Source organism: Gadus morhua, chromosome 4, assembly GCF_902167405.1.
Source record: "Gadus morhua chromosome 4, gadMor3.0, whole genome shotgun sequence".
Classification (NCBI taxonomy): domain Eukaryota; kingdom Metazoa; phylum Chordata; class Actinopteri; order Gadiformes; family Gadidae; genus Gadus; species Gadus morhua.
The window spans coordinates 25,998,023-26,010,785 of record NC_044051.1 but is presented as its reverse complement, the minus strand read 5'-3'; the positions used below and the strand labels follow the sequence as shown (position 1 = coordinate 26,010,785).

The 12,763-nt window shown below is 40.6% G+C and overlaps 1 protein-coding gene across 1 annotated transcript in view; it reads right to left on the bottom strand.

Moving 5' to 3' along the window:
• The window catches only part of LOC115541704 (uncharacterized), a 50,974-nt gene extending 38,648 nt beyond the window's left edge, over positions 1-12,326 (bottom strand). Inside the window, exons 1-2 of the mRNA XM_030353550.1 lie at positions 12,098-12,326; positions 11,727-11,746 (exon numbers count right to left, since the gene is read on the bottom strand). Of these exons, the coding sequence (XP_030209410.1) occupies positions 11,727-11,746; positions 12,098-12,326 (249 nt within the window). The remainder of the gene's footprint in view (positions 1-11,726; positions 11,747-12,097) is intronic.
• Positions 12,327-12,763: the final 437 nt, after the last annotated feature.

Here is a 12,763-nt window from a genome sequence, read left to right as displayed (position 1 = left end):
AAAAAAGTGGTGTGTGCGTGTGTGTGCATGTGTGTGTGTGTGTGTGTGTGTCTGTGTGTGCATGTTTCTGTGGGTGTGTGTGTAGTTGTTTGGAATACATTCAGGTAAAGTCTGAAGGGACAACAGACTTCATGCAAGAAAATAAGGCAATTATTGAGAGAGTATAGAAAGAAAGGGTAACGCTTTATATGTAGGTCCTTGTAATAAGCCCTAGATAATAGGTAATAAGACCCTTATTACATGCTTATTAAAATGTATTGGTGTTAATAAGACTATATATAAGTGCTAATAATAACATAATAAACATGTTTATTGTGAGAATATAAGACTTTTAGGACCACTTATAAGAAATGTGCTAACTATTTATTGTGAAACCGGAAGTTCTGTTTATGAAAGTTGATGATGACTTGCCGACTATGCTTGACAAAGTGTTTTACGAACATTTCGTAAACTGAAAGCAAAAAAAATGGATAAGAGGAAAAGGTCAGAACTGGAGGACTTCTGGTAAGTTTAAGAATGTAATGCGATAGTAACGTTAGCTGGTTCTAGCTAGCTAGCTGTTTGCTAGCAAACTTTTTTGGCTTACATTACTTTCTTTCAGAGGCTTTGGCGCGCTAATGTTGAGCTAACGTTTAGCTTATGTTATCATAATAAACTAGGTAACCAAACGTATCTAATTCTAACAGTTGTGTCATGAATCCATGTATAAATGGCTTAAATGCCTGTATGCTGTCTATTGTGTTCAATGTTCTTTGTGTTCCTTTATACAGTAACAAGAAGTACTTCCGCTGAATTGTATTTTCCCTTCAGTACTACGTCTGGGTTTGCGGTATTTTCCTGGGTTTTCTCCGTCCAAATTTTGTGCGTTCAATCAGCGAACAGGGGGAGTGGCTGAGAACAATGACGCTACAGTCAGCTCTCGTTGATGACATCTTCACGCACAGTGTTTGGTTTGTTTACAGCCTTGCGCAACGTGATTCCCGGCCAAACGTTAGCGATTGGTTATGGCAGATCCAGAGTGGCACTGGGCAGATCCAATAGTTTTCAACTTCAACAGACACCCGCCTTCAAGTGAGTTAACGTTAGACAATTGAGTGGGTCCAGACTCTCTGTGCAAATGAAATGAAGTACGAGAGTCTGGTAGGACCAGGGCCCAATTTCCCGAAAGCATCGTTAGCCTAAGTCAGGGATGGGCAACTTTCATGATAAAGAGGGCCACATTTTTCATCATAACCATCGGAGGGCCACATGACTGCACACTTCAACTAAACGTGAGCTGAGAGAAGCTACACAATTTTGAATTTGGTAGATATGATTTCCTGTATTCTGGTGCATTTTGGGGATGGCCACTACCTAAAAAATCATCCAGAATCATAACCTATGTACGGTATGTTAATTGAACCAACATCCATTCATTTCATGTTTTCCATGCTCAAACAGCCACATGAATGGTCAGTATTTTAAAATTGTATCAGTGCAAAGGGCTCACATACATCATCATTCAATGAAGTCAAAAAACTGAAAAACAACAAGCAGTTGTAGTAGTTATAGTGGATATCTTTAATGACTGATATCGCTTCTAAGAAAACTAGACGCATGGGTTTGCCTTTGAATTCTATGAATTCTTCTCATCTTTCTTGACCGAGTTTTCTGTAACTCGATCAATTATTATTATTCTTTTTTTTATTTATTTTTTTTATTATGTGCGGGCCTTACTGAGTGAGGATGCGGGCCGCACTGAGTGAGGATGCGGGCCGCATGCGGCCCGTGGGCCGCCAGTTGCCCATCCCTGGCCTAAGTGGATCGTGAAGTGCGTCGTACGAGCATCGCACAGCTTTCACACCGTTTCCCGAAAGCATCGTTGGTAACGAACGTCGTGAAAACGAACGTCGTGAAAACGCTCGTAGCTAACGAGTGCTCCAGGGTACTCTCGTAGGACGTTAAGAGCATCCTACTATAGAGTGAACTCATTATTGCATGCGGGTGTCTTGAATGAAAACATTCGGGAGTATGCAACAATACAAAGTATTCTAAAGAGGTCAGAGACTATGTGCACAGCCCCGCCTTCCACAGCAGTGAACCAAGAAACCCCGCACCGGACGAACGGGGATTTGACTCCTTCGGTTTTATACAGGAAACTTGAGATAAGAAGGTGAAATCGCCGGGCGTGCCAAGCTGCGACCAAACCGGCTCGGCAGTGTAGAAAGACCTATAGCCAGGGTTCGAGTTAGGTGGGAGCCAGTGGGAGCAGAGTTCCCATAGAGAGAGGTCTGGCTCCCATGAAAGCAGTCAACTCAAATATATGTGGGGGTCTCGGAAAATACAGCAGCATAATATTGTAATTACAAATAGAGCTATTTTCCCTTCCACATGCAGAGTTATATTGACGTTAAGTGGGATTGTAGAACGCCGGTCATTATTGGGAAAGTAAGCCCAGACAGGGCGAACCGGACACCGATTCGAAACGGAGGTGCTTCGATCATTTATTATTTATTTTCGACAATGAGCGGCTAATTGCCAAACGAAAAAATAACTTCACAAGGTGTTTTTTTTACAATTTATTTGTTACCAACTTGCCATACGTAGTGTTGATCAGCAGTGAAATAGTTAGCCAAAGACGTTGACATCGCTTAGCAACCGAAGAAGCTGGCGTTGTTGTGAAGGGCCCATGCAAGTGAACGGAGCGTTCAACGGCATTGAGAAGAGCCGTGTCATAATAGCCCATATTTACGTCCTATATCCCCCCCCCCGTCAAAATTCAGCGCAAGGCCGGTACGGTCTCCCCCCACCGTCAACAACTTTAAGAGACCCCCACAGAGATGGAATCATAACTCGAACCCTGCCGATAGCCTACTTCATCCTGCCCAACAATATGGGCAGGATCTAGACCAAGCTCTCAATGCCATCTTATGCAGAATCAGATAAAGTTGGCTCTCTTGCTGCGCAAAATATATGTTTAAAAAATCAGCACATTAAGATAAATGTATATTGTCACACAAGCTATTTTGGATTTTTGTAATATGGAATTATTTCAGGGGGGGAAATGCCGTGAATAAATGTATGCACGGTGCGTTCAGGATTAGGACTGATATATAGGTCGGCCTAGGCCTAATCAATTGTGTTTTAATATCTTTAGCATTCATATTATTGCAATCTATTCTTTTCGTAGGCTACTCTGCGGTTGGCCTTGATGGGGAGAATTTTTAACCCCATTTTCCTGCGACATTCCTGCGTCTCCCCCTGCGTCATAGCCCGTTTCAGCACCATGTCAGTGGACAGGTACAATCCTACGATCGTCGTGAGTGCAGCGAATGCGCGTTCACGTTAAGAGGAGTTTTGGGAAACTCTCCAAAGAAATTAACGATGGTTCGAAAGATCCATCGGGAGAATGATCGTACGAGCGAAGATCCATCGTTATCGGGAAACGGGGCCCTGTCCTACTATGTGGTAGTAACAACACACATCTCACTAAAAATTAATATTTTGCACCACCTACTTTATTTGAATTTTTTAAAAATCCCATTCAATTCCTATGGAAAACAGCTTTTTGCTCAATAGCTTCCGAGTTATGGGACCCAGAGGCCCCAGACCAATGTAGACCTGTCCGACTATGTGGTAACAACACACACCTCACTAAAAATTAATATTTTGCACCTCCAATTTTATATGAATCTTTAAAAAATCCCATTAATTTCCTATGAAATAGCTTTTTGCTCAATAGCTTCCGAGTTATGGGACCCAGACACCCCAGACCAATGTAGGCCTGTCCGACTATGTGGTACTAACAACACACACATCACTAACAATAAATATTTTGTACCTCCTATTTTATTTAAATATTTTAAGAATCCCATTCATTTCCTATGAAATTGCTTTTTGCTCAATAGCTTCCGAGTTATGGGACCCAGACACCCCAGACCAATGTAAACCTGTCCGACTATGTGGTACTAACAACACACACCTCACTAAAAATTATGATTTTGCACCTCCAATTTTATTTGAATTCTTTAAAAATCCCATTAATTTCCTATGGAAAACGGCTTTTTGCTCAATAGCTTCCGAGTTATGGGACCATGAGGCCCCAGACCAATGTAGACCTGTCCTATATGTGGTTATAACAACACACACCTCACTAACAATAAATATTTTGTACCTCCTATTTTATTTAAATATTTTAAGAATCCCATTGATTTCCTATGAAATTGCTTCTTGCTCAATAATTTCCGAGTTATGGGACCCAGACACCCCAGACCAATGTAGACCTGTGCTACTATGTGGTATTAACAACACACACCTCACTAACAATAAATATTTTGCACCCCCTATTTTATTTGAATTTTTAAAAAATCCCATTAATTTCCTATGGAAAACGGCTTTTTGCTCAATAGCTTCCGAGTTATGGGACCCAGAGGCCCCAGACCAATGTAGACCTGTCCAACACTCACTCTGAGAACGTCAAATACCGACTGTTGGCAAAGGCACTTTAGCGTCGGTGACTGACGGGAAAGGTACCCTTTGCCGTCGGTCGGTGACGGGAAAGGTACCCTTCGGTGTCTTCTGCAGACGGAATGGGGGGTGCCTCAGCAGCCCATTCACTCCTGTGTTAACCCGACTACGTCTCTAATAGACGCTATGAGCATCTTTCCTATTGGATAGTTTTTAGGATATTTTTCTGTGAAAATGGCGGACATACTTTTTATTCTGGGTGGAAAATATGATATTTTAGCATAGTTACACAATTAAAAGTGTTTATATAAACATTTATAGCAAGAAATGTGCATTTTACTGTCATAATCGTCGCTCGGCGAATGTGAAGGATGTTTGGTTTGAAAGTTATGACGAAGAATATTTCATTCGTCTCCACATAATTATAATAACATGGTTGATATGATGGTTACTCTTGACGCTGAAACCAGCAGCTCGCATGCCGTTTAAATCATGGGTATAAAACCATTGTCATTGCTGGTTATGTAAGGGATAATATATAGAACGCTGGCCATTATCGCCTTCAGGCGATAGTGGCCGGCGTACAGGCATCCCGGGCTCACGAAAATGTGATCAGGTACACGTATTTTCTAAATGTTCGTGTCAAAAAGCACAATTTTCAAACTCATGCATATCAATTGGAAGTATTTGTCGTGTCACTAAGCACGACTTCCATCTAAGGTTCTGTCCGGGAGCGTTCTCAGAACATTTATTGTTAAAAATTGTCTGTGATAACTAAGAATACGACAGCTTTTGGCCACCCGTTTCTACTTAAAACTGTCTGTCATAATATGACAGCTTTTGGCCACCCGTTTCTACTTTCACCTTTGATTCTGAGAAATTGTGACAATTCACGGATATATTAAATGCAGGTGCGCTGCTCTGTAGGCAAACCGCGATGGAAAAAAGGGTAGATGCTTCATCTGTTATTTTTAGAATTGTATATCTTGATGTTTTATCTAGCCATCTATTGTCTTGTTTTTGGCTATGTGAATGAAAGTCTGCGTCGCAAGTCCAGTGTCGCGAGCGGACGTTGCCATGACATCTAGAAATCATACCGTATTTAATGGGTTATTATCATTAATATTGATGTGTAGGGGTTGATTATAACATGTGAATAATATTGTTTAGACCACGGTCGTATTCTGATTGGCAGCAGGGCGTGCATTAACTACTTAGCAGACACCTGCTAAGTAGTTCCAGTCAGTGTTTCAATTCTCTGCCCGAGCCCGAGCCCAGGCCGATATTTCCCACCACCATCCTCGGGCCGGACCTTTGATCGAGCGTTTTTATTTTTATTTTATCATTGGTTTATTGGCCTAATCTGAGGAGAAATACTCTTAAATAAATACTATGGCAGAATTATTATTATTATTATTATTATTATTATTATCATTCAACTTGAACATGTGTTTTTAAAGTATTGAGTGGTGGAGGGATGACGTATGTTGGCCAACCCGGAAGTGAGCGTCCCCCGGGGTTCCCTTGACAAAAAGCCAAAGGCTTTTTCCATTGGATTTTGGATTATTGCAGAAAAATGTGCATCTTTGAAGCACCTCCTCAAAAACGGAAAATAAATTAATTAATAAAAAAAAACGTGCTACAAAGAACGAAATGTAAACCAATGCATTCTGAATGGGAGTGTTTCTCCGATTTTTCCATGCTACAAAGAACGAAATGTAAACACATGCAAATAAAGACTTGATGGTCATAATAATTTAAACATCATTAATCTCCTGAGTGTGTATTTTTTTCAACGGGGCTGCATCCAGTCACTTAATAATAATAATACTAATAATAATAATAATACATTAAATTTAGAGGCGCCTTTCAAGGGACCCAAGGTCACCTTACAGAGCATAAAGTCATCATAAATCGTTTAAAACAAGACACTGTGGAAAAAAAAAGGGGGGGCCCCCCTTCCTGCCCTCGGGGTCTGACCGGGCCAAGTTTCGTTGCGGGGGTCCCAGTTATTCAAGGTATTCAAATTTCAGGGCGGTAGGACCTTCCTATATCAAAAACAGTTTTTCCACCACATTCTGAACCAACACACTCCGAGAATTTCAAATACCGACTGTTGGCATAGGCACTTTAGCGTCGGTGACTGACGGGAAAGGTACCCTTTGCCGTCGTTCGGTGACGGGAAAGGTACCCTTCGGCGTCTTCTGCAGACGGAAAGGGGGAGCTTCAGCAGCCCATTCACTCACTCCGAGAACGTCAAATACCGACTGTTGGCATAGGCACTTTAGCGTCGGTGGCTGACGGGAAAGGTACCCTTTGCCATCGGTTGGTGACGGGAAAGGTACCCTTCGGCGTCTTATGCAGACGGAAAGGGGGAGGTTAAGCAGCCCATGCACTCCTGTATTAACCCGACTATGTGTCTTATAGACGCTGTGAGCATCTTTCCTGTTGGATAGTTTTTAGGATATTTTTCTGTGAAAATGGCGGACATACTTTTTATTATGGGTGGAAAATATGGTATTTTAGCATAGTTACGCCATTAAAAGTGTTTATGTAAAAAAAAATTGAGAGAAATGTGCATTTTACGAATGTGCGAATATGAAGGATGTTTTGTTTGATAGTTATGACGAAGAATATTTCAGTCGTCTCCACATAATGATTACAACATGGTTGCTATGATGGTAGACAGATGTTTCAATGACGTCAGGTTGCTAGGGACGGGCTGAAAGACGCCGTGGGCACCTGTCCCATTGGAAGTCAGAGGACCTATCCCGGTAGTAGTGTAATGTCAGTTTTTAGGTTTTTACCCTAACGATGATTTAAAAAAAATATCTGACGTTTCTTGCCCTTAACACAGCATTGTATCCTTGTTAATTACACAAGCCAATGTTACGTACATCTGTTTCCGGATTTTCCAACCGTCGTCCTTGGCGGAAGTTGCAGTTTTCGCTTTACCTCAGGTAAGAGCACGCATTGAATGGTTAAGACACTAAAAATAAGAAGTAGGACTAAAAACGATGCCACAAAGATAGTATCAGCCCAAATGTAGTGGATAGCCCGTTTAGATCTGTACAGCAGCAATTTAGATTTATTTAAGGCACTATCCTGTCATAAATGTGCACGGACGTATTTTAGCCAGCTAGTAGCCTATCCGAGCCCTACAGCCAGCTAGTAGGGCTACAGGATGAAAAAGGCTGCGTCTTTAAATGTAAACTTTATTTTGGTGTACATTTATTTGAAGAGCCTTGCATAAACTATATTGACCGTTGCTATGAACAAGAAACATGTTTCCTAAATGTTTAAATCATGTCACGATGTAATCTTTAATGTGGTGTGTGATGGCTACCTTGCATCAATGACTGAGATGTGCTTTGATTTCCTATGCATCAAAATAGACATTTCATACACAACTGAATTTGTTTTGTTATATTTGCAATTTCATTTTAATCAAATAAAAAGTCCATAGGGTAATCCTGTTAGACATTTGGCTAATTATATGGTCAGCAATATTTTATGATGGTATTGATACCATTGTTGCCTTTTCCCACTGGCAGCCCTAGCCTACATCCAGATGGGATACTTAACCTAATTGCCATTTGTCTTTGAATGTATATTTACAATGTGCATCAATAAAATAAAAACATTTTAACTTGTGAATCTTTTTACTATGACAAGTATTGACTGCATATTATAGCTTCTATCACTCCAATTGCAATAGGACCAATGTATATGAATGAAACAACGTACCACTTGTAGTATTTTATACTGTAATGAATTGACGGCAAACATTTCACTATCATTTGCAGAATGTCAAAGCAAAAAACGAGGCTGTGCCCTTCCTGCCGGGCCCCAAATTTGCTGAGGAGGAAGACCTGTGCAAGTTGTGTCTGCCCTCTTCAGCAGAGTGGCAAAGATCTGCAAAGTTGGGCAAAGTCTGTGAAGGTCAACAAAAACTCACACAGGACCTTGGAGTCGGCCCATGTATCGGTGAGTTTTAATCCCTTCAATGTAACAAGGGGTTTGCCCTCTTACACATTTACATAATGATATTCTTTGATCAAAAACTACCTTTAGGGTTGTAACAAATCATGGTTATTTCTTTATCATTGATTCATATGCTACTAAAAATAATGTTCATAATATCTAAATATTTTGTGACTGAATGCATAAAGCTTTGCTGCTAAGAGCTGAGCATGAAGTTGAAGCTTTTGTTTTGGTGTTATACTTATTTGTCAAGTCACTGTGTAATTCCATATACTTCTTCATCCTATACCTTGCAGGTTACCAAACTAAATGCTCTTGGTTACTGTCCTTTGCTATTTGTGGGACGACATGGCCGAAAGGGAGAGATCAACGGGGACATGGTTCACCATATCCCGGTCAATGATGAAGTGGTGTGGGAAATTCTTAAAAAAATGGGCAAGCTTTATGAGCACCTGCTGAAGAGTAAGATCATCTTAGTTCAAAATGATTACATTATACTTTTTTATCCCATAGTGTATTGGTTAATAGGTGCTGTTTCACTACATTCATCTAATATAAATCTACTCCAGTACATACTGTCTATACCAGGGGTCTCAAGCTCGCGGCCCGCGGGACGATATTTTGTGGCCCCCTACTTGATATCAAATTTAAGTGTTACTGCGGCCCGCACGTTTTAATTTTAATTTTTTTTTTTTTTGCCGAGTCGCTGCTGCGCTTGCCCGTTGGCCTCATTTCTAAAGCTCGCTGCGCACAAAGACGGAGGTGAAATGTGTGTGTGTGTGTGTGTGTGTGTGTGTGTGTGTGTGTGTGTGTGTGTGTGTGTGTGTGTGTGTGTGTGTGTGTGTGTGTGTCCAGTGGGAGATGAAATATCGACGTGTGAAAGAGTGTTTTGTATCAAGTTGAGGCCGACACATATTAATCGAAATGTATATATCATAAGTTACACATGTATTAAAAAAAAAATCGGGTTGAAATCGGGCTCGGGCTCATAATTACAGTTAATGTGTCGGGCCGGGGCGGGCTCGTACAGAACGTGCACGGGCCGGGTCGGGCTTGACACACATTTAAAAAAATATATATATAAAGCCCTGGGCTTTATTGAAAATAGTTTTTTATTAAATAAAGCCTTTGCTGTGAAAGGGTTGTGACCCTTCCGGAGGGGCTTGTTGTCAAGTTTGCTAACGCGAATAAGCAACATTAGTCGCTTGGTTGAAACGTGATTCCGGAGTGACACAAAGTGGAAGGAAAATATATCCTGTTCTCCAGCCCCAGTCATGTCTTTCTCAAAACCTGCCGTGAAGAGAAAGGTTAGTGACGAGCAAAGACTATTTCAGGAATAGAAATTTATATCGAAATTTATAAATCATAAGTTACACATTCGGGTTGAAATCGGGCTCGGGCTCATAATTACAGTTAATGTATCGGGCCGGGCCGGGCTCGTACAGAACGTGCACGGGCCGGGTCGGGCTTGACAGACACCCACACCCACACCCACACCCACACACACACACACACACACACACACACACACACACACACACACCAACGTTTGCGGTGAAAAATGCTTATGCACATTTCACCCCGTCTTCACAAGGTTGTTGGCGCAGCAAGCTTTATAAAAAATATGGTAACACTTTCTATGAAGCCCAGCGTTATAAGGCCCTATAAGGACATTATAAGGGCCTTAATAATGACTTATAGCGATTGCTACAATAACTTATAGCTACTTTATAACTACGTATAATGTCTTCATGATGACTCATAATCACCTTTATGATACATTATATCAGTTCATTATGAATGGTTATAATTAAAGACGGAATACTGCATTATAAATATGTGACTGTCGGGTAACACTTGCTATGCAGCCTGCCTTTATAAGGTCCTATAGGGACATTTATGATGACGTTTAAAAGTAGCTATAAGTCATTGTAGCACTCTTTATAACTATGCTTAGCATCTCCACAATGACTCATATCCACTGCTCTGAAACGTTATGTCAGTTAATTATAAATGGTTATAATCTAAGGTAAAATTATGCATTATAAATGTGATCATAGGTTTGTGTGGGTAATCATGAATCCTATGAAGCCTGCATATATGAAGCACTATAAGAACATTCATAATACCTTTAAAAACTAGTTAGGTCATTGTGGCACTCATTATAACTATGTGTATAGGTCTTCACGGCACATCATAACCACCTTTGTGATGTATTATGATTATTCATTAATGGTTATTAGTATGGTGACTAGGCTGCTATACAGACATAGAATATTATAGACTTTTAGAAGATCCTATAAGTGGACTTTGTCAGCTTTAAGTAAAGTGACAAAAGGGTGGTGTTGTTATGAACAGATATAAGATTCTATAAGTGTACTTTGTCAGCTTTAAGTAAAGTGACAAAAGGGTAATGTTGTTTTAAACAGATATAAGATTATTATAAGATAAAAGAGAAGATAAGGCATTATGAACTTGTTAATAGTTCTGACAGTAAATACAACAGGATACAGAGGAAAACCCTTTTATTTAAATCAGCACTGGCTGAACATAGCCCAGAACATAGTATTGTAAGGGTGTTTAAAATAAAAAAAACAGCAAGCCTGCTGTAGACAACTTTGATGTGACTTTGATGTGAAATTTTAATGGACGGCCATCGGGAGCAAGTCCCCATCCGTTTTCATCTTGCTTATTTTATCTTTAATTTCTGGTGTCACAAGTGAACGGCACCTAGCAATAAAGGTGGAGAGTGACTCCACTCGCTCATTCCAGCTGATGGACTCGAACACTTCTGGTGCTGCCAGATGCAGTTCTGCCACAATGGCAGTCCTCGCCACCGTGTTTCGGTCCACCCCGACAGCATCGAATGCTGCCTTCATGGACTTCCCTCTTCTGAATGCTTACAGGGCGGCCACATATCTTAAAATAACCCCTTTGGTGTTCCGAACTAAACAAAAAGAGGCATAAGAAGAAAAAGGTACATGTTCATCTACCTGAAATAGTAACTCACAACACCATTCAGAACATGATTGTAAATTACGGCAAAGCCATCACTTCCCAAAATTGTTCTTTTTTAAAGCCACAGCACACCCTTTTTTTTCAAAAACATTAATTTCTATCAAACCCATTCTGTTCTTACTGAAATTAATGTGAAAACATATGCCTCATATGGTTTTGAATGGTAAAATAAGAAGAGCAAAGCTGCCCTCACTTATTCCCTCTGAAAAATGATGAATTCTCTCTTCCTTACAATTTGTTACAGGTTGCCTTCTTGTCTTTTTTATATTGATACTTACCCCAGTGTCCTCTGCCTTACCTGGTGTAGTAATATCATTGTCTACACAACACAGAATTTCTCTTTTTAGTAACCTTGCTTGGTCTTATCACTACTTACTCTGAACACGGCTGTGTGAAGGGCCTTCGGAGTCTAGCTGCTGCTCCAGTTGAGTTTACAAAATGTTTTAAGCTTTTGCCTTCCTTTTTTTTTTTTGGGTGCCTCCACAGACAAATCGGACAAGGAAGACACGAGGTCTTGGGTACTTTCAAACGAGCTTGAGGAATTTTTAACTTCTGAAAAACAATCAAGAAATATTTAGTAGCAGGAATTACCAAGGTTACATCATATTAAACTGACCACTGCACAATGATGTTGTAAGTAGGAGTTTACCGGCTTGCTTCCTAATTTTCTTATTTTTCATTTTATCTAGTAGGATGGCATCTTTCCTTGCCAGCTCGTCATTGAAGTTGGCGTCTTTCTTGGCCAGCTGCTCCTGGTAGTAAGCATCTTTCTTGGTGAGCTCCCCCTGGAGGTAGATCTTGTCTTTTTTTAGCACATCGATCATCTCCTCTTTCAAATTAACTTTCTCCCTCTCAGTCTCCAGCTTTACTTTTAACATCTCAATCTCATGCAGCGCTGTTGGAGCAGGTGCATCTGCAAAACAATTGCTGTGAAATACTCTTAGAGGAACTGAAAACACCTTGTCTTGTCAACTTCCAATCGTGCATGGTCTGCACAAAGGGAGGGTCCACAGCTGGGGACGGTTACCTTCCTAACACCTAAGAACAGCTTATCTACCGTTAATTTCGTTTTATTTGCCAGAGCCGATTCAGGCTAACCTGTTATTTCATGTCAAACCACAGCATGTTACTTATTTTAGTAAAACTTACGAGTTGGTGAGGAGGTCAACGCGGTGCCGTTGCTGGCTCCCGCTACTCCAGTGGCTGCACGTGTTCTTTTCTTGCTCATTTCTGCAGGGACGGCATAGTTAATATTAGCTAGCGATCCGGTGAAGCACAACACTTTTTATTCAAAAAGTTAGTTTGCTACAAACAG